The sequence below is a fragment of the Siphateles boraxobius genome, unplaced genomic scaffold (assembly GCF_051911475.1).
Source record: "Siphateles boraxobius isolate OS27281-9 unplaced genomic scaffold, OSU_SipBor_1 1, whole genome shotgun sequence".
In the NCBI taxonomy this organism is placed as follows: domain Eukaryota; kingdom Metazoa; phylum Chordata; class Actinopteri; order Cypriniformes; family Leuciscidae; genus Siphateles; species Siphateles boraxobius.
The window spans coordinates 8876626-8900085 of record NW_027508699.1 but is presented as its reverse complement, the minus strand read 5'-3'; the positions used below and the strand labels follow the sequence as shown (position 1 = coordinate 8900085).

General features: G+C 36.5%; 1 protein-coding gene across 2 annotated transcripts in view; it reads left to right on the top strand.

Annotated features, from left to right (window-relative positions):
* The first annotated feature begins 1777 nt into the window (after positions 1-1777).
* Positions 1778-23460, top strand: part of egfra (epidermal growth factor receptor a (erythroblastic leukemia viral (v-erb-b) oncogene homolog, avian)) — a 79858-nt gene continuing 58175 nt past the window's right edge. The window contains exon 1 of one of the 2 annotated variants that reach the window (XM_077194751.1): positions 1778-2044. In XM_077194751.1, the coding sequence (XP_077050866.1) occupies positions 1966-2044 (79 nt within the window). In that variant the 5' untranslated portion in view covers positions 1778-1965. The remainder of the gene's footprint in view (positions 2045-23460) is intronic. The other variant, XM_077194702.1, reaches the window with a different exon arrangement.

The window sequence follows — 23460 nt, the reverse complement described above, 5'->3', positions numbered from 1 at the left end:
TGAGAACACAAACTTCCTGGATGCTTTCCATCTCCAACCACTGTCTGGATACTGTGGCAACCCAAATGAATGCAGCCATGTCTATACACTCATTTCTCAAAGGATTCAATAGACGATTCAGAAAAGAAAAGGGAGGTTTCCGGACAGATAAAGAAGCCTGAGGGATTATGTCAAAAGACAATTTGAAGATTACACCATCTCTCCTACAACCTGTTTATCATTACTTTCAAATCCCTGTTTTCTGTCATCCCTATGTGTGAATAGTCTTGAATGAATGCTCTAACAGTGTGCTTATTTACAAAGAAACATATGATACTTTTTCATCAAAAAAGTGCTGAGAGTGTTTCAAAATGTGGTGAAATCATATCATACATGATCACTATACCATCCTGAGTTGATTAGAAATTGCAAAAGTTATTGTAATACCAGGTGTTAGCTTAAACTACAGCTGGTCCAAAGAAAGAAACAAGAAAGTCGTATACACATAGGACGGCTTAAGGGTGAGTAAATTATGGGATCATTTTCATTTTTGGGTGAACTATCCCTTTAACTAAACCATATTAGTAAACTAAATTATATATGTATATATTTTGAACAAGTAAATCTGATTACCACAGTAATTTTTTTAAATATAATTTTTAGTGATGGGCAACGATTGATCGCGATTAATCACATCCAAAATAAAAGTTTGTGTTTACATATGTGTTACGCGCATGACGAAGTAGATCCAATGGAAGACTTTAATTCAAAAATATAGCTAGGAAACATCACCACGGATCAACTTAAAATGAAATATACCAGACAAGGAGCAGGGAGAAACAGAGCGCTTAAATACACCGAGAACAGATTAGGGAAACAAGACACAGCTGGGGCAAATTAATTCAATGACAGAAACCATAGTAACAAACAGGCTTGGGAGGAACTAATGAAGGAGGAGTGGCTAGAAACTGAACACAAAGAACATAGTGAAACACAGACCTGAATAAAACAGGAAAACAGATTCAAAAACAAACTGACAATGTGTGTGTGTGTGTGTGTGTGTGTGTGTGTGTGTGTGCTGTGTGTGTGTGTGTGCTGTGTATAATTATTTAGTATATATAAACACACACACATGAATGTATATATTTTTTTAAAAAGTATTATTTATAGCCATACAATATTTATATTTATATATAATTTAAATGATGTATAAAATAAATGTATATATATAGCTACTATATACATGCAAATATTTCGCAAATATAGCCTACATGTGTGTATTTATTTAGCCTATACAGAATAATTATACACAATAGGGTTCACACACATATATTATGTAAACACTACATTTTATTTTGGATGCGGAAGTAATTCTGTGCAGTAAGCTCAACAGCACACACACACACACACACACACACACACACACACACACACACACACACACACACACACACACAGGTAGGCTACAAAACAGGGGTGCGTTTCCCAAAGCCAACTATGGTCGCAAGTTCCGTCGTTACCAATAGAGTTCAATGGAAATTGCGATCATAATTGGCCAACGATGCTTTTGGGAAACGCACCCCAGATTGTGATGTGTTGCTAGCCGTGTTCATTTGTGACCTCCTGATTAATTAACAACGGGTTGAAGATTTTTTATTTGGAATATGAATGCTGATTCACAAACTCCCAGATCAATAACAAGTAGCCTACTCTAGCCTCTCTACCTGAAGCACACCTTCTGGACTGCACGGCACGCGCACGATCCTCCCCGCTGCTGACGTCACGAGCGCGGCTCTGTCCAGCAGCGCGCGACTCTATCACTGCCGAGGCTCGCGAGCGCGGAGGAGGAGCTGTCAAAGTTTACAGCCAAGTCGAGCGAGTTTTCTCAAGAAGAGGAGAAAGCAAGATCTCTGTACATTTAGAACCCCCTGAAAGAAGAGCTCTTCAAACTATGGAGTGAAGTCTGAGAGGTTTGAAACATAAGAAATGGCAGGACCAACTGAGCTCGGATTGATTTTTACCTTACTGCTCTCAGGGAGCTTCTGTGCGACGCCGGAAAAGAAAGGTAGGACACACTCGGTATTTATGAAATGGCTTATTGTGTAAGATTAAACTTTCATCGTGGAATGATCTCCGGTAGATCTCGCACATACCTTCGAGATGTGCGTGCGCTTAGAGGAACCTCAGTCAGTCAGCGTGGGAACAGTGGAAGTTTGTGCTGTCCCACAGAGAACTAGCCTACTTGGACTTTATTAGTCTTTTAAATTACGTTTTTATTGAACGTGACATTTACAGATAATAATACTTTTTTTTGGAGCAACCTGATGTTGAGTCTATAGTTCACACAGGGATCAGTAGCCTACTTGTGTTTTGAACCTTCAACTTTTGACTTACCAGCCCAAATTTTAAGGCTCTATAACCCACCCGATACTTTTAATAAGGTTGTGATTTCTTTGCAGTCATTAGTGAACTGGCGTGATTTATATTGCATAGTTGAGGCGAAGAGAAGAGGATATTGCCTTGAACTACTTCTTCACTATAGCCTAAAACAGCTTTAATAATAATCTAAAATGTGCTTCATGGGGCAAATTGACAGGTTTTATTAAAGTCAAAATATTACTTAACAAGTATGAAAAAACGTAACTCCATAAGGTGACGGTTATGACATAATGGTGACGCTTTACAATAACATTTCGTTTGTTAACATTTGTTAACAGTGACGTACTTCTACATCATTTATTAATATTAGTTGATGTTGATCTCAGCATTTACCACATTATTTATTTTCCATCTTTTAAGTTTCAATGTGATTTTTTTTTATTAAATTCAAAGTGGTTTAAAAACACCAATGAACAACAGCAGGTTATGAATTTTGAATCACTTTGATTTGAAATTTAGTTTTTAATTTTAGTGTGTTGATTTATATTTTATTTTATTGAATGCTTGTATTTGTTACCTGAATGATTTCTACCAGATCCAACCATGAAAATGACTTTTGTCAGTTTAACAAATTGTAGTGAGGTAAATTCAGTCATATTAAATATTATATTTGACTTCATATAACATGAAGCTTCATTAGGTTATCTAAAATGTGTGCCAATGTGCAGGTCCACCACATTGCCTTTGATATGAATCCAATTAACTAAAGCCATTTATTTAATCTGTGATGTTAGTTTTAGAGTTTGCCACATTTATTAGATTTGTTTAAAGTGTGTTTATGTCACTGCATATTATTTAGACGGCCTCAGGGTTGTCCTGTGTGTAAACACATGGCTCTGCCAATTCTGACAGATGGGACACACACAAATCACTTTATTACAGTCTGCTTCCTCATTAGGGCTCATTCAGGCTTACAGTCACGGTGCCAAGAGAGGAATCGCCTTCCTTTAATATAAGTTCTGTTTTGACAGTCATCAGTGACGTTACCTTTACATGCAGATTTTTGTTTGTTTGAATTGGGTGCCTTTTGCTTTCAACTACATTTGCAATTCATATGATGGGAGTATATTGAACAAGTGGGTTTACATGTTCACTCATTATCATTGTGAAATGCACTGATTGCCAGTTTTCCAGACCCCTAGTGGTTTAGAGGACGGGTATTATAGTGTCAGTGAGGACAGTCGTGACGTCCGATAATATCTTCGGGCTCCCTGTTGTGCCTCGCTCAAGGTCAGAGAAATGCTGCAGCTATCTGTTATATTTAAGACCGAAACAGCTGTTTAGTCTTCATAGACTATCCATCTGAATACCAGATAAAAATGAGTTTACTGGCCCAGATTCCAAGGTGCACCGTGTTGAGCTATATTTGAATTTTCAGTAAAATGTCCCACATTTGGTCATCAGTCCAATCACACGCAACAGACTTTCAAGTGTCTCTTTCATTTAGTTTGGCATTGACCTCTGCATACCGTCCAGCCTCATTGTGTCCTAGAACAATGTCTCTCAGGTGGTCACTTCAATCACCAATGCGGTAAGAGCCATTTGTGGGTACGGATGCTGGAATTTTAAAATAAAAGTAGCTTCAAAGCATACATCCCCAATAGTACAGACCAAACTCTTCATTTCTTCTGAAAAAGGGATGGGCTATAAAGCAAAGCTTGTCATATCAACGTGGATGAGCTCATAATCTTTAAACTCAAGTTTCTTATTGGACCCAATTTATTAAAAAATGAGAAGGTCCCTAATAACTTGCCTTCATTGTATGTTTAAATTAGTTTTGTCTACAGGCACTGAGATTTAATCTAGTCCATCTGAGAGAGTTGTTCTCACAGATCTTCTTCAGACACTTGTAACTCTCATTCGGGCGGCTCAGAGGTGACTCAGAGTTAAAGCATACAAATACGTGTGAGATGAGCTTTAGTTGTGTTTGCCGGGTCTGGGGCTATGACTGGTTTAGTAGTAAAGGTGTAGGAATGAGGCTTGTCTGCATGTTTATGTACTGTACATTATGCCTGGAAAAGTCAAAGTCTTATTATGCTTTTTAGAAGAATGCTGCTCTTCTCACGAAGCTAAGATGAAATCTCTTGTGAGGTCATCCTTCTCTATTTAACAGTCCAAAGGAACAAGTTACATTAGTATTTCACCCTCTTTTTTCACCATTTAGTTTCTTAAAGCATTTTTAATTCTGCAGAACTGCTGCAGAAAACCATATTCAACCTTATGTTGTTGGTTTTATTTCTTCTATGGAACGCCAATCAAGATATTGTGAAAAAAGTTTTTTTATTCCATACAGTGAAAGTCAATGGGGTCCAAAACAACATTGGACCCCAATGATTTTCATTGTTTGGACGAAAACAGTCTAAACATTCTTCAAAATTGCGTAGGAAAATCAAAAAATTGCCGGCAAAAAACCAGATCCAGATGGGTGTCTGAAGGTCTGGACGGCAAAAAAAAAAACTAAAACAAAAAAACCCATGAAAACAAATTTGAAGGTGGTTTGAAATGCGATTCCAATGTGATTTTTACTCTGGCTGATCAAATCGGATTTTAAATAGTTTTTGCATCACTCTTAACGTGACACACAGCAATAACGTCAAAACTGGTGAGGAAATGCCGCAAGATCATATACGGTATTCAAAAGGTATGTCCAAAGATTTTGGCCGTGACTACAGCAAGGAACATCACAGCATGTTATACCAGTCTTAGTCGTAGTTCTGCACTGCGACTCAACAGTATTAGAGGAGCGAGATGATGCATCATTATACAGTAGCTGAATTGAACTAATTCCATAATTGATGAACTTTGCAACACTGACAGTTATGGGGGCATATACATAAAGAGTGTCTTTGTGCCTCTTAACAGACACAAAATGCAATTAAAATATCTGTCCAACATGAACAGGGCCCTTACATGTGAACAAGATGCGTTTAGCAACTTAGCCATTGTTTAAATTCACCTAAATAGTGTTTTAGACGGCTAGCTGTAGTCTCGCTCTGAAGTCCCATGGGAACTCAATCAAGATCAATCAGCGATCAAGATTAACTTAAAAATTGCCCGGAGTTCTCCTTTAAGCAGAATAATGACACAATTGTCGTCCACTACTTTATAGCTGAAATTGAACAACTTTAACACAATTTTACTGTTTATTAATATGAAGCTGTGAAGCTTTGAAAATGTGAAAAAATATGAAGGTGCTTTAAATAAAGCGCTATATAAAAGTGACTTCATTTTCATTTCTTTTTCGTGTGAACTGTCCTTTTTTCAGTTCCTAGAATTTAAAAAGTCTGCAGGATATATGTTTTATACAATCACAAAAACATGTAATTTATCTTTTGATTAATCTTGGGAATGCTTGGACACCTTTAGGGTATCAGATTATATGTACTAGACGGTCTGACTGTGTGTCTTCGTCGAAGACTCTTCTTGTTGAGTCAGGCCTCATCTAATCATTTGCAACTTTCGTGTGTTTGTGAGCCAAAAGACAGATCTCCTAAATATTTCAAAACAGCTAAACAAAACAGTCCTCATGTGCTGTACCCTTCCAAATCCAGTCGCTGACATGTTGTGTAAGGCGTGCTTAGGAACTTTCCAGAGTGTCAGTGAATAAGATCATGATCTTCAAGAGTGTCCATTAAAGGGATAGTTCACTCAAATATGAAATGTCTATCATCATACACATCCTCATGCCATTCCAAACCTGTATGACTTTCTTTCTTTTGTAGAAGTCAACAGTAGGTCGTTCTTTCCATTCACTCATAATGAATGAGGAGTTTTCCGCATTCCTCATTTGAGTCCATATGACCCATGCGCTATATGCCAAGTCTTCTTAAGCAATTTGATTGTTTTGTAAGGAACAGACTAAAGTTTAAGTTGTTATTCACTAATAAACTTATCCTCCAACCACTGCAGTCAGATCATTGAGTTATATTTGAACTAAAAAATGGTGATACCTAATATTCGTGTTATGTAGATATGTCTTATTATCGTGTTTACAATATTTGCTCATCCATGTTATAACATCTGAAAATGCTTAAAAATCACCTTATTGTGAATGCATAAAACATACTAAAAGTTCACAAGATGATACTGAGAGAGCAGACATAATAAAGTTCTCACACTATTTGGTAACACTTTACAATAAGGTTTCATTAGTTAACTTTAGTGAACTACATTAGTTAACATGAACTAATAATAAACTTCACTACTACAGCATTTATTCATCTTTGTTAATGTTAATTTCAACATTTGCTAATACATTATTAAAATAAAAATGTGTCAACATTAGTTAATGCACTGTGAACTAACATGAACAAACAATGAACAGCTGTATTTGTATTAACTAACATTAACAAAGATTAACAAATACAATATCAATTGTATTGCTCATGGTTAGTTCATGTTAGTTTATACATTAACTAATGTTAACAAATGAAACCTTATTGTAAAGTTTTACCCATTATTCTTCTGCCACAATAATTTTAGCAAAATATCTCTTAGTATCACTCAGTGTTACGTCCATGGTTGCACTTAAAATCACTTGGTCTAAAACACAATTGTCATCATGTTTTGCCAGAAGGACAGAAATTGTGAGTAAATTTTCAGTCATCTTTGCAGGAATGCAATATGAAGACTTCACAAAGGAGCATTTCTCTTTAGCAACACTATGAAAGCATAGCCTTATAGCAGGCACTACAATGCCGGTATAACCAAATATCTGTGTACGATATGCGTCACATGACTAAACGTGTCATCGTTTTCAAATACAATCGTTTTTTAAATGTATTCAAGTGACAAAAACAATGTGGATGGAAGTTCAAAACGGAGAGATAAAGATGCGTTTTTAAACCAAATCGTATTAGTGTGGAGAAGGCCAAAATAAGCCTTTGGCGGGACAAAGGTTCATTTTGTTGGTTGCCAAAACATATCCAATGCAGGAAAAAAACCTGCATTGAAGGAAGTCTGTTTTGAATGACGAGGGAGAGTAAATTCTTTCTTTTTTTCATTTCATCAGTTCCTTTACATTTATCCAGGTTTATCTCTCCATTTGGGATTCCTCTTCATCTCAGGTCTTTAATTTACTGAAAATTCCGATTTTTCTCCTGGAACTGTTAATGATGAAGGTCAAACATGGATTTGTTTTGCGCTCTTTTGGGAGTTTTGCCTCAGTCCCAGGCATCAAACCATTCAGATTTCTCTGGAAAACACTCTGATATCCTTGCCAATGCTGAGACCTTATAAAATTTAACAAATAAAGACCATTTGCATAATTATAGACTCGCCTAACGTTCAAAACACAGATTGTACATCACTCCATGTTCCTTAGGTCTGCCAATTCAGCTTATTATGATAAATGGTCTTTTTGATTAGTCATGTAGCAGATAAATGCGCAATAATCAGATTGTCCTCTATTGTAGTCACATATCCTTCTTGAAAAGCCATCATTTTCAGTTCTTCCACTAATGGCTTTAGACCATCAATGTTCTCCATTGGGATTATGAATTGTTTAGCCAGTTATCTTGAGAAATACATCAACCCTATATTTTCCCCTAATTGTGAGATGAATTTGAGTTGTGATACTGCTCTTCTTTCCCATTATCCTCCTCCCCCGCCTCAGGACGTTCCAAGATGGAGGACCGTTAAACCGCCAGGCATCATTTCAACACGTTGTCATGGCATATACGAATAAATGGGAATAACATGTGCAGTTGGATTCTCTGGAACTTCTTGGTCCGTTAATTGACATGGGAACCGAGTTTGGCACTGGGTTGTTGGCGTTATGTGACTTTAACAGCTCTTTCTCTCTGACTCTGACTCTTAACAGCTTCTCAGATAATAAGAATTGTTGCAAATCAATGCTTTGAGCTTGCAGCCTTTCTGTAGTTCAACAGGTACAGCATTGTGTTCGCAACACCAAAGGTTGAGTTAACTGGAAGTTTTCTGCCACTTGCCTGAGTTTTGGCTAATTCAAAATGCGTTCCATATTTTTTGGAGAAAAGAACAACAGAAAAACGTTTAAACTTCAAAACTCCATTAAAACTTTTCATTTTACAATTATCATCATCATCATGAGCACTTAGCCAGATAGTCCTGTCTTACAACTTCAGACGGCTACACAACAGGACTTTTAAACACATAAGTAGCTAATGTGCTACTTTCCATGCAGCATAATTATTCATTTATTTCATCATTTACTCTCCAACATGCCATTCCAGACTTTATTTCTTCTGTGGAACACACAAAAAATATATATTTAAAAAAAAATCTCAGTTTTTTTTTTATTCAATGGAAGAACCTAGGGTCCTGGTACTTGTGTTGTAAAAATCTCAAAAATATGTCAGTTTAATGTTGTACATCATGTTGTCTTTATTTTTGGTTTTTTTTTTTTAAGATTCTGTTAATATACAAAATTTAAATAATTGTATGACTTTATTGCCCCCCCTCCCCCTTTTTGCAGAAGTACAAATGAGCTGCGTAACACAAGAATGAACCTCATTGGCTCTTGTGGAAGCTCAAACATGCTGCGTGACATGAGAATGAACCTTAATTGGTTCTTGTTAAACCACATATGAATGAAGCTTGAAACGGATTTGTAAAGATTGGATTTCATGCGATTTTTAACCGTTAGCACTATCTAAATCTGATTTATCAGATTCCATCCCAAGTGGAAGTTCTGCATCTTACAGATGCATCTACTTAATAAAAACAAAAGACTGGAAGGATGCTAATTTCTTTTATATCTTTTATAAAGTCAGTTATATCGGACCATATAATAGACTTGAGCAGTCTGAACATCTCAGTGCACTTGTTTTAAGCCTTTGAAATTGTTAATGAAATTAACTTCTGAAATTCTGAAATTAATTCTGGTGACAGAATTTTAATTTTTGGGTGAACTATTCCTTTAAGGTTTTTAATCACCAAAAAAACAGATTCCATGGGATAATTTTTGCTTGTTAAATGGTTATACGTCTCTACATAAATATAGTGTCAAATGGAAATTATTATTTTTTTCTCAGCGACAATCTGATTTCTTGATTCATTTGCAAGAGCTTTGCTTGCTGCCTACAAATGCTTATTTTTGCATATCCATTGACACAAGTCTCCACCTACTCACTCCACGTGCCTGACACCTTGACTTTTTGTCTCAATAATGTTTATTCTATTTCTATATTATTGTTTACACTATAGAGTGAGTTGCAATAAACATCACAATCTCTTCACCATGCTGATTTGCTGTCTCACTGTCCTCATCTGTCATCGAGCTCCCACACTGTTTGCACACGCTTTGCATGACCCAGTGATTGGTTTTGCAGACGGCCGGCTGTGATTTCTCTCAGCAAAACCTAATGCCCAGCATCAATTTCCTGTCTTTAATATCTGCATACTTCCTCCTCCACCTCTGCTAAGTTTTCATCGTCCATCCTGAACGCTCTTTCAAGAGTTACCAGAGCCCACTCATGGCTCCATATTGAGTTCCCGGGAGGGCGATTGTGAAAAACTGTCCGTTACTAAGGGGCCTCCAGTATGTGAAAGCTGGTTGTTTCTGGGTCTTGATGCCTCTCCCCGGTGATTGGCTTTTCCTAGAATCACATCTGCTGAAGCGGTTGGAGTTTCAAGAGCTGCGGAGAAAGTCAAACGAGTTTGTCGGGAAAAAAGCAGACCTCCTGCTTTGATAAACTGTTGAGCAGTTTCCGAAAACTGGTGAAGAAGTCAGTGCCTCATTTTGCTGGAGTGACTCTCTCTCTTTGGCAGAGAACAATGAGGGTTTTCTTCAAGCAGTTTTTGAATGTTTCTCCATACGACTGCTATAGAAGTGTCATGTTTTTGAGTTCCTTTGTCGTTCACAGTCGTGTGGCGGCTCTGACAGTTTGATTGTGCGCTGATTGCGATGACAGTGACTGAGCTTGAAATGGCCAGAATCTATTTAGAGATACACGCTGTGATTACCTGTGACAGTCTGTCTTTCTTTCTTTCTTTCTTTCTTTCTTTCTTTCTTTCTTTCTTTCTTTCTTTCTTTCTTTCTTTCTTTCTTATCGTCTCTGCATGTTATCAAGAATGCTAATTCTGTGACGTTTGCCGGCTCATGGGATGTCTATGTTTGGAAACTCATGAATGTCCCCCCGGAAATGGTGCATTGAACCTGCACGTCATGGAGTTTATAGTATTTCCATTATTGAGCGAGCCACTATGGTGGAAAGAGACCTTGGAATCTAGGCTGGAAAAAAAATAACCGTTCCTTGTCGTTCTTGACATCTCAGTAGGGTGTGGCTTCACATGAGAAGCTGCAGTTTCTGCAAATCCCACATGATTCCTCATCACATTTAATTTTCTAATAGCAAAGATCACTATGTAATTCCTTTTATTTCTTCCAAGGTAGGTAAAGAGAACAAAATCTAGGTTAAAACGAATTGCCAAGTTCTTCGAAATGTTATATAAATAGATTTTTTTGAAATTGAAAACCTTAAGTAGAATTTTTATTTCCTTATTTTGTTAAAATATTATTAATATTTTAAAAAAAGTGTTGCCAAATCCAAGTAGTCTCTTAAAATATCAGACAAGTTTACCTTTTTAGGATAGTCAAATGTCTTGTTTTTTTTTCATTCCTTGACAAAAAAATTATTTGCTTTGGAATAAATAAATCCTTATTTATATATATATATATACACACACACACACACACACACACACACACACACACACACACACACACACACACACACACACACACACACACACACACACACACACACACACACACACACACACACACACACACACACACACACATATATACTGTAGGGGTTTATTTATTCCAAAGCGATGATAAAAAAAAAATGTGTAAATGAATGAAAAAAAAAAACAAACAAGACATTTAACTATCCTCAAAAGGTAAACTTGTCTAATAGTTTAAGCGACAATTAGATTTGGCGACAATTTTTGAAATATTAATAATATTTTAACAAAATTAAGAAATAAAAATAATACTTGAGGTTTTCAATTTCAAAAACATCCTTTTAAAGAGTTTATTTATTTTAATTTTGTATATAAGGACATTTGTATTTATGCCCCCAAAATTATCAAAATGAAATATCGTCAAAATTGATATCAAATTAATCAAAATTAAAAATATGCTTATAATAGAAGAGGTGTATTCATGCCACTGCATTTTAAATGTATGTTTGAATAAAGTAATCAAGTTGGTCAAAATTCAAGCATCAGGAGATTGAATGCCAGTGTGACGCACCACACAGTCATCGGCGGTTATATTTCATTCACTATTGGAAATCACTGAGGTGTAATATTGGAGGGAACACATTGTACAGGATTTTGACAGAAGCAATAACACAGCAAACAGAGCCTGTACTGTGTAAAGCGTCAAACAGTTACTCAAATATTTGACTATTTGATCAAGCAGTGCCAGTTTTCCTATAGCAATATAACACTGCTTATGAACCCTTCGCATCTGATATCTAGTGACTCGTGTATGTGTATTAGACGGACAATCTGGGAGGATGTAGAATAGTTGTTGTTGTTGTTGTTGTTTTTTAGAATTATTCTTAGACGGTCAGGTGCTTGTTCTCAGACCCTTTGAATTGAAAAGTGCTGTTTCCATTTATTATTCCATGAGGTGTATATTTAGAAAACCTTAAAGGGGAAAAAAAAGAAAACGGTAAAGGAAAACATTGAGAAACAGGATGACAGTTTTAGGCCAGCAGCTCCTGACGCACATACGCTAAAATGCACACTAATGCAAGAACGCGCAGAAAAAAAGAAGAAGAAAAAAATGCTGTTTATTGAGCCTGTAACATATTCGTGGTTGACAGTGGCCCATTTTGAAGTCTGGAACAGTCTTTTATCCTAAAATATCAAGATTGTGTTTTTCAAAAAAGCCAATTGAATTCTCAGCATGTCAGCTGTACTGTGTGTATAATCAGTGAATTGCTGACTAAGATGTCAAGAAAGATGTTTTTGCTTTTTTTAAGCAAAGGCAACCATTTTGATTCACCTCTTCCCAAACCTGACCACATCTGACCGGCCTTTTTAAACCATAATTTATAACTTATGTTCATAAAACATTTCATTTGAGGCAGAGCTTGTAAGGAAATCTCCCTCAGCCAAAGTGAAACATTCAGCTCTCAATAACCTCCTGTGTCATCATGGATGATCACGTTTCAAAATAACACTTGATCCGAACAGGCCGCAGATGCCCTGGGATAGGTGATATAGCTATCGGTGACACTCCCTCTAGTCTACACACTTCTATTGTGAGAACACAGTATGGACATGGTGTGAAAATATAGTAGACGTGTACGAAGTGAATAGTAATGGATCTCTTTGTTTACATGGTTTGTTTAGTTTAGTGTATTGTTGCTCTCAGGTGAATAGCCACCGAGGCAGAATACAAACGCCTTCGGGACACAAAAACATTGCTTTATTTTATTTATTGGCATTTTGCCTTTATTATATAGGACAGTGGAAAACTGACAGCAAAGTGGAGGAAGAGAGAGGCAATGGGGTCAGGACATAACCCAGGCCAAAGTTGAACTCAGGCTCCAACTGCGATACAAACTGTGTTTGAGAGTTTAAGTCTATTTTTTTAGGTCTTTTAAGGTGTCTTTACAATTGCAGGTTGGGTTCGACTAAAACAAACTCAAACTGCTCTGTTAGTGCGGTTCATTTAAATAAGTGTGAACGCTGCCATCTGAACCCTAGTGCCACCAAACGAGTGGACCGGGACCGCTGAAAAGATGAGTCTCGGTCCGCTTCCAAACCAACTCTGGTGCGGTTCGATTGAAATATTAATGCAACACAGAACAGAGACATGCAAACTAACCATAAACAGGACACGATGTCACAATATGCGACCCTAAAAAGGACAGAATGGTCAAGAATACCTGGTCCTGACCAAAATAACCAAGAAAAACGAACAACAAGTGGGAACACACCCTTAAAGTACTTTTTTTCTTCTTTAAAATGATATATTTATGTTTTCATTGAAGTGTAGCCTAATATTTGGACTTTACTATATGTTTAGGGTTTGGTTTAGTGTTAAGCTACTTTGCAGAACGTTTTCAAATAAAGAGTTACCAAACATTTTAAGCTTTACTGATAACATTTGCAGATATTTTAATTACTATAGAAAATGATTTAGATTCACTTTGTAAAAACAAATTGCACTAATACTGGGAGTCACAATGTTAAAATTCCGTCAAAATTGGTCAAAATCATTTTCTGCGGTAATCGATAGCATTCCACGAATGTACTTGTATTTATAATGTTGACTTGTATGTAACATGGAAAATTCCTTTATAATCGATGAATTTCCAACTAACAATGGTAAAAATGTCTATGCTAATAAATAAATAGATGGATTTTGCATCCCAATCATAATTAAGTGTCATTTATCTTGGCAAACGTCAAGAATTAGACAATCTTCTTGAATCAAATGCATCCCATCTCAGTAAACTTGCTGAAATTGCACTTCAGTGATATGCATCTAGGATGCAGGCCCTGCTGGATGTGGTTTTCCCAGCCCTAGGCTCTCTGCCGCTGAGACTTGTGAGAACAGCTGATCTTTTTCCTCGCTTTCATTCTTTCCAACTCTCTTTTAATTCACCGAAGTATTCTACAGTTCAGTGCAACGGAACTAATTCATCACTGTGCAGCACATCCTCATGTTGACATATTCATATCTGTGATCGCTGTATTATTTACTCACTTTGCCGAAGGCATTTTTGGCTAAACCTCTTCAAATGTGCATTAGGGATATTAGATGCTCTGACAAAACTAACATGGAAACTTCCACAGGCATGTTTTCACATGAATGCTTTCGAAACTGGAGAAATTCAGGTATGATTGCAATAAAAACAAGTGTATGGCTCATTTAGAGTTTACTGGGATCTGTTGTCTTGCTTCATATCCATCCTGCTCTACTCTTTGACATTTTTGACTCATGTTATGATAGCCTGATGATTAGCCTTGGTTTCTGCAAACCGTATCTCTTGATTTCTTTTATATCACACGGACTAGTGTTTTTTAGTCAGACTGTGCTTGTTTGGTCTAGATGAGCGTTGTGGCAGTCCCAAAGCGAGACTGCATGTCTCGCCTGCAAGGTCTCGCAGCAAGTGTTGATTTGCAAAGTGTATCTAATCCCAGACGTCCCACTCTCCTTTAGATAATTCTTCGGTTAATTTGACCAGTATCCTCCAAACAGAACAGCAACTCTTCGTAATGAATGAGGCAATGCATGCCTCAGTGTTTGGGGAAACATTAGTGCCTGCAAATGTAATTTGTAATGGTCAAATTACATCTCATGTAATGGTAGAACGATTACATGAGATGAGATTCTTGTGAAGTACCACTTCAGGGCTGAAAAATTTGAAAGTCCTTTTAGTGGCAAAACAACACATTTCCTTAGTGTTAATTTCATTAATGAAAACTGTGACGAAAAATGTTCGTTGATTACCTTTTTTTTCCATGACTAAAACAAAACGATGAGACGACAACGACATCACTAGACTTAACTTTATCAACATGCAATATTGTTGCAGAAAAAAAGAAATGCTTTACCTCGCATTGGGGTTGCCATATATCAAGAGTTTAAATCCCCTAATCAAAGCCTTTCCTCTTAAAATGATATTTTTTTTCTGCCATGTGTTTATTGATGAACAAAATGTTAATTGCTGCAGTCAATATTATATATATTTTATCTAAATTAATTATTTTTTTAAAAATGGGTTTGAATGAATGATTCAATGACTCACCCATAAACACTTTATGGTTCAGCATGAACGATTCTCTTTAACAAATTATTCAATGACAAATACATTTTCTAACAGTCACTTGTCGCCACATACTGGTGTAAATGATCTACTCTACTTGCTGTCTAATCGCTGTCATTTACGAATAATATTGCATGGGTGTTTGAATCGAGATCGTGATTTTATTTAAATGTTTATTTGTACAGCTCTACTTCTCAGTGATAAACTGTAATAAATCCAAGCATAGATCTCGATCATATAGTTTGCGATTGTGATTGCGGAATAAATGCGCCTATGGAACCTCTTTTATATATTTTAATATTAATATTATTAGTTTGGAATTACTATTAGGAATTTGGAATGTTTTTAGCTTTGGAAATAAACTTTTGAGTTTTACCAGTTTTCATAATGTAGAAAATATGGTTGAGTTTTGTGCTTATAGGTAAAAGTGCAATAATTCTGATGAAACGTGAAAATAAATTAAGAAATTTGACAACAATCATGCTCAATAATCAAGATAACAAATTTTGAGCTAAATTAATCATTATGCTCAATGCATAAAATATGTTTTTTAATTTTATTTGCAATGACTAAAACTAGACTAACTTGACTAAAAAGAAAAAAAAGAAAGAAACCGGATAAGTTGAGTAAAGCTGATAATAACTAAAAAAGACATTTGACAGTACCAAGACAAACACAAAATGTACTAAATTAAATTAACACTAATACAAAGACTTGCCCTGTAAACTCAACACATAATTATGGTGTCTGAAAATTGAGAATATGAGATAAATAGAAAGTGACAGATAGTGGAAACAGAAAGAGAAACATTTGCTCTCACGACTGAGGCCAGAAACAAGTCTGAGTACATTGACGTTTCCATGGGGACATGTGCATGTAACACAAAAGATCCTTTATTCCATGATTTAGCATCGACTTTGAAACAGGATTTACAGCCATTGTTGGCAGGATAATGCTTTGTAGACACATGACTTTGCTTACAATATTACTCCCTTTTACAGTAAAGACTGCGGTAAAGGAAGATTATTATCCTATCTTACTAACCCCTTTGAAACCAAATAATCCACTAAATGAACAAACCTTAGAGTTAAGCAATAAGAGTCATGCTGAGAGTCAGAATAAGTCACCTAATGCCGTGTTGATGAGATCTCCTCCAGCAGGAAGTTGAATCATTCTGTGGATTTTCTGTCTTTTACAGAGGGAGATGATTATGATAGCAAAGCTCTAGTAATGAAAAGATTTGAGTTTATGCAATTCTTCATCATTAGTTGAATTAACTGAGATAATTTCATTTTACACTGGCAGTGTATTTTGATAACGGACACATCTGTGGTCATAAAATGATCTTCTTCCGATACTTTATTGTGATTTACTTGATATATTTGTATCACCCTGTTTCCCACGACAAAAACCCAATAGTATTTTTCCATTGGCTTCTAGATTGTTGCAGAAAATAAGCTCTGTGAATTTTTAATTGGCATAAGTAAAAAGCCAGACGTAGGCTATGAACCAACTACACACGATCGCTAAGCTTCCTACAACTCTTTCAGTCTTTATTTAATAAACAAACAAACATTTTCCCAGAAAATTTTGTGCAAGTTCTTTTGATGTGGGTGTTGTTGGCTGCTATTCCGTGGTATTTTATGATTTGGCTTTTGAAAAGTAAGGTGGCTCACAGTGAAGCAAAGACTTGCGTGTTCAGAATAATGCAGGTTAACTATTGAATAGTGGCAAGCTGCCAAGAAAAAGATCCGGTTCGCCTTTCAGAAGTAAAATGGGCCCCGTATTTTCAGTTATGTATGAAAGTCCAGGCCTCCTTGTGCATTTCCTTTCTGACAATAAACTAGCCTTTATAGTATTTAGATTAGAGGTGTGTTAGCCAAGCTAGACAAGACAGAACCTGTTAACAGACCTGACAAAGGGATATTAAGCCTTTTTCTTGACAGTTGACGTCCAAACTTAAGCAATAGTAACTGAAGTCAAATTTGTGAAATTTCACAGAAACAGAAAGAAAGAGGTATTTCTTTTGCTGAGAGTTGAGACGAGTGCATACGAACACTATATTGTACTGTATGTTGTATATTGTACAAAAACGTCAGGTGACATGCTGTTGGTGAGGAATTTTACTACATTTCCTCCTAAGTCATGTTTACTCTGTGAAAGAATGCAGGAAGCCCGTGAGCGGCAAATAAGAACAATATCACTCACATTGAATATCACTTTCAAACTGTCTTGCTGTCTGTTCCCTACATAGGCAGCTGCTTTCTAAGGGAGTATCTTAACTGAAATAGAGACCCGTAACTGGCTGATTTGGAGCCATCTTTAAAGGTACAAATGGCTTGATTGCAATCATTTTTATTGTTAGCATGTTGCTAAGCTAACAACGATATACCAAAGATTTTTTTTTTTTTGTCTACAAGGGTTTGATTTATTACTAAGTAATTGTAGTGTAACTGTAATTTAATTACTTTTCCCTGGAAAAAGTAAAGTGATGGATTACTCTTAATTTTTCTGTAATTTATTACAGTTACTTCTGATTTAATTGCATTATATACTGCGTAGACAATAGAACAATTCTAAATAAAACAATAGTGGATTGAACATCAACATTTAACGTCTACTGCATTTGTCATACTGCTTTCAAAAGAGATAGTTGCTGTCATTAAAACAGCTCAGAAGGATGTTTCATGCGTCAGAGCAAAGCAATTCATCTGTATCATTTCTAGTGATAGGTGTAGAGTCTCTTCGGGACACTGATAAAATCTCCCTAGAGATAAGCTTGGAATGGGTCCAAGCGCAGATTAACTCCCTGACTAGTCCAGGGACATTGTTTTATGTATTTCATTTCTCTCATCAGACTGATTCTGAAAAGGAATCCCTGCTTTTTTAATTTAAAGAACTTGTTTTGGTTTTACAACCATATTTATCCGTTGCCTAATCTAATCTAATCATATGCTCATAACTCTTCCGATTAGAGGATTCATAATGGTTAAAGGGTCAGGGGGTCATGAATGCGAGAGGCTGTTTTCGTTGTGGCTAGCCAAAGCTATGAGAGGAATTTGAGGCAGCCGATGAGCGTATTCCACAGTTTTCCACTCTTACAATGCCAGCCGAACACTGAGCTGCATTAGGATTTTAAAGCCAGTTTACCAAAATGCAGTCAGGACACCATAGTGATAATGCTTCTGTTTTGCATTTTTCTAATGGAATATTTGTTATTACCCATTGTTCTGTTCTATTCTATTCGGTTCCACTTTATTTCGATAGTCCACTTTAGACATTCTACTAACTATATGTAACTTTGCAACTACATGTCAACTAACTGTCATTAGAGTATTAGTAGACTATAATAGACTGTCAGTAGACTGTTAGGTTATGGTTAGGTGTTAAGGTTCGGGTTAGTGGAATAAGTTGACTCGTAGTTGCCAAGTTACCTATAGTCAGTAGAATATCTGTTTGAGAACCATCAAAATAAAGTGTTAGCCGATATTAAGCAGACAGTCTATTAATACTCTAATGACAGTTAATTGACATATAGCTACAAAGTTACTTATAGTTAGTAGAATGTCTAAAGTGGACTATCGAAATAAAGTATTCTATTCTATTCTATTCTATTCTATTCTATTCTATTCTATTCTATTCTATTCTATTCTATTCTATTATATTCTATTATTTTCACAAGCTCCATGAATCCAAAAATTTGTTATCCTGCATGGTTTGAGAATGATACATAAGCTCAATATCACAAATTTACATATTTATCTATAGTTCTGCATTTTAAATATTTTATCTTGATTTTTTTGTCATAACTTTTCTTGATTTAAAAATTTCAAAAAGTCTACAACTTCTACATTTTAAATCACCAGATGTTTTCTCAGACTTTTGGACACCACTGCATTGACCCATAATGTGCAATGAATATTTTTTAGTTGTTTATGAAATGTAGGCAAGGTTATAAGACCCTCGTGAACTTTCCCCTTTTCCCTTTAATTTTCTCCTACATTTTTTACACAAACTTCACAGTTACAACTTCCATAACAAGTCAAGTCAAGTCATCCTCATTTATATAGTTTTGATTCTATAGTTATGTGCGTTTGAATATATGTGCGCAGGTTTGTAATTCCTTACAAACCATGCCTAAACAAACTACTTGTCTTGTCTATAAATTTTTATGCAGAATTTTATTTTATTTTATCACTTTGGGTAGGTCAGGAACCGAAAAATTCCACAACGCTTTATCTGTAGAGTGGTATAGGGATCCTCCATAGGGAGAGGCTAGTTGGCACTTCAGCACTGCATTGTCATCAGGTCCAGGCGAAAGTCCTTCGTCAGATCTGGAAACGGCCTGGATCCAGCAGGCTGCGGGAAAACCTCGGGATAAACAAAGACACTAAAATTGGAGTAGATGCCATTCTTCTTATGATGTAACGAGTACATCAGGATTTAAGGGAAGTGTTCCCAGTTCCGGCTGACCTAATCTAAGCAGCCTAATATTGAATTATAGAAGTCTATAGAGTGTAATGTGTTTTTAGTCTAGCTTTGAACTGACAGACTGTGTCTGGTTCCCGGACAATGTTAGGAAGATTGTTCCAAAGTTTTGGTGCGAAATAGGAAAAGGATCTACCGCCAGCAGTCGATTTAAACATTCTAGGTATTATCAACTGGCCAGGACTTTGAGATCGCAATAGACGTGAAGGACTATAATGCGTTAAGAGCTCGCTCAAGTACTGGGGAGCTAAACCATTTAGTGCTTTGTAAGTAATCAGCAATATTTTAAAATGTATACGATGTTTAATAGGGAGCCAATGCAGTGTTGACAGAACCGAGCTAATATGGTCGTACTTCCTGGTTCTGGTAAGAACTCTAGCGGCTGCGTTTTGAACTAGCTGTAGTTTGTTTATTAAGCGTGCAGGGCAACCACCCAGTAGAGCATTACAATAATCTAGCCTTGATGTCATGAACGCATTAACTAGTTGTTCCGCATTTGTCAGTGAGAGCATATGACATAATTTAGATATATTTTTAAGATGGAAAAATGCGGTTTAACAGACACTAGACACGTGACTTTCAAATGAAAGATTGGTATCAATGAGTACACCCAGGTTCCTAACCGACGACAAAGACTTAACAGAGCAGCCATCAAGTGTTAGACGGTATGCTAGATTATTACGTGTGGAAGTTTTTTGTCCAATAATTAGAATCTCTGTTTTTTCAGAATTTAGTAGTAGGAAATTACTAGTCATCCAATTTTTGATATCAACTATGCATTCCGATAATTTTGTGAATTGGTGAGTTTCGTTAGGTTTGGAAGAAATATAGAGCTGAGTATCATCAGCATAACAGTGAAAGTTAATTCCATGTTTCCTAATGATATCTCCTAAAGGTAGCATGTACAGAGTGAACAGCAGCGGTCCTAGTACTGAGCCTTGTGGTACGCCATACTGAACTTGTGATCGATAAGACATCTCTTCATTTACTGCTACAAACTGATAGCGGTCAGATAAATATGGTTTAAACCATGCTAATGCAATTCCACTAATGCCAACATAGTTTTCTAGTCTATTTAAGAGAATGTTGTGGTCAATGGTGTCAAATGCAGCACTAAGATCAAGAAACACCAATAGAGAGATACAACCACGATCGGATGATAAGAGCAAATCATTTGTGACTCTAGAGAGAGCTGTCTCAGTGCTATGGTGCACTCTAAATCCTGACTGGAAATCCTCGCAGATACCATTTCTTTCAAGAAAGGAACACAGTTGTGAGGATACTGCCTTTTCTAGTATCTTTGACAGAAAAGGTAGATTTGAGATCGGCCTGTAATCGACTAATTCTGTAGGATCAAGTTGCGTTTTTTTAACAAGCGGTTTAATCATAGCCAGCTTAAAGGTTTTTGGTACTTATCCTAGAGACAAAGACGAATTAATGATGTTAAGAAGAGGATCTATGACTTCTGGAAGCATCTCTTTCAGTAGTTTAGTCGGTATAGGGTCTAACATACATGTTGTCGATTTAGATGAATTAAAGAGTTTGTAAAATTCTTCCTCTCCTATGGCAACAAATGAATCAAATTTTACTTCAGGGAGACTATAATGCACTCCCTGATGCGATGCTGTAGTAGACGGTTGCATAGTTATAATTTTGTCCCTAATATTATCAATCTTATAAGTGAAGAAGTTCATAAGGTCATTACTTCTTGGAAACTTCTGGACTTGAAGCTTTCTTTTTCGTTAGTGTAGCCACTTTTTCAAATAAATACCTTGGATTATGTTTATTTTCTTTTAATAAGGTTGTAAAATAAGCAGATCTAGCAGCTTTTAAAGCCTCTCTGTAAGCAATCGAGCTCTCCTTCCATGAAATCCGAAATACCTCTAGTTTTGTTTTCTTCCAGTTGCGCTCCATTTTTCTGGCTGCTCTCTTAAGGACCCGGGTGTGCTCGTTGTACCACGGCGTTGGACTATTTTCTTTAATCTTCTTTAAGCGCAACGGAGAAACTGTGTCTAAAGTGCTGGAAAGGAGAGAGTTAAAAGTTTCTGTTGCAATATCAAGTTCTTCTAAGCTATCTGGGATGCTGAGACGATGAAACTGATTAGGAAGATTATTGATAAAGCAATCTTTAGTGGCAGAAGTGATAGGTCTAACATACTTGTAACACGGAGTTGGCTTTGCAGCCTTGGCTAAATGTAATTTACATGAGACTAGATAATGATCTGAGATGTCGTCGCTGTGCTGCAGAATTTCAACAGCATCAACATTGATTCCATGTGATATTAGATCTAGAGTATGATTACGAAAATGAGTAGGTCCTGACACGTGTTGTCTATCTCCAATAGAGTTAAGAATGTCTTTAAATGCCAATCCCATTGCATCTTTTCCATTATCTACATGTATATTAAAATCACCAACAATTAGGACTTTATCTGCAGTCAATACTAATTCTGATAGAAAGTCAGCAAATTCTTTGATACAATCTTTATGGTGCCCTGGTGGCCTGTATACAGTTGCCAGCAGAATTCTCAAACTTGATTTATCGTTTACATTATATATTTTTACATTAAGCACTAACACTTCAAAAGAAGTATATTTAAAACTAGATTTTTTAGTGGTTTTGAAAATATTACTATAAATTACAGCAACACCTCCCCCTTTGTCTTTCAGGCGAGGTTCATGTTTATAACAGTAATCATGGGGGGTGGACTAAATGTAAGTACCAAAATGGACGAAAGTAATGTAATCCTCTGGTTTTAGCAAGGTTTCTGTCATAAACAGCACATCCAGGTTATAATCTGAAATCATATCATTAACTATGAGCGCTTTTGAAGTAAGGGATCGAATATTCAGCAACCCAAGCTTTATCGTTTGCTCATCTGTATTATATCTATTTTTTATTTGTTGAATATCAATTACATTTTTAACCTTAGATCGGTTTGGATGTTTTTTGGATTTCCAAATTCGGGGAACAGACACAGTCTCTATATGATGATATCTAGGTGAAAGAGGCTCTATGTGATGGGATTTATCTAACGTTGGTGACGCGAGTCCGCTAGCAGACGGTCGGTTTAGCCAGTTTGTCTGCTTCCTGACCTGAGCCCCAGATTGTCATGTTTTGTCTCTAAGACTATGAGCCAAATTACTAGAGAGAAGAGCAGCACCATCCCAGGAGGGATGAATACCATCTCTTTTCAACAGGTCAGGTTTGCCCCAAAAACTTTTCCAATTGTCTATGAATTCTATATTATTTTGCGGACACCACTTAGACAGCCAGCCATTGAGTGATGACAATCTGCTAACTATCTCATCACTCCTTCGAACAGGAAAGGGGCCAGAGCAAATTACAGTGCCTGACATCGTACTTGCGAGTTCAAACACCTCTTTAATATTGATTTTGGTGATCTCCGACTGGCGGAGTCGAACATCATTAGTGCCGACGTGAATAACAATCTTAGAGAATTTACGATTAGCATTAGCCAGCACTTTTAAATTTGCTTTGATGTCAGGCGCTCTGGCTCCCGGCAAACATGTGACTATGTTGACTGGTGTCGCTATTTTCACGTTCCGTATAATAGAATCGCCAATTACAAGGGCACAATCAACAGAATTCCCAGTGGGTGTTTCACTGAGTGGGGCAAATCGATTTGTTGTGGTAATCGGAACGGAAGAGTGGTTTTTTGATCCGCGACTTGAGCGATCCCTCACTGTCACCCATCTGCCTTGCTGCACAGGCAATAATTCAGCCGGAACCGAATCATGTAAAGAGTTCACT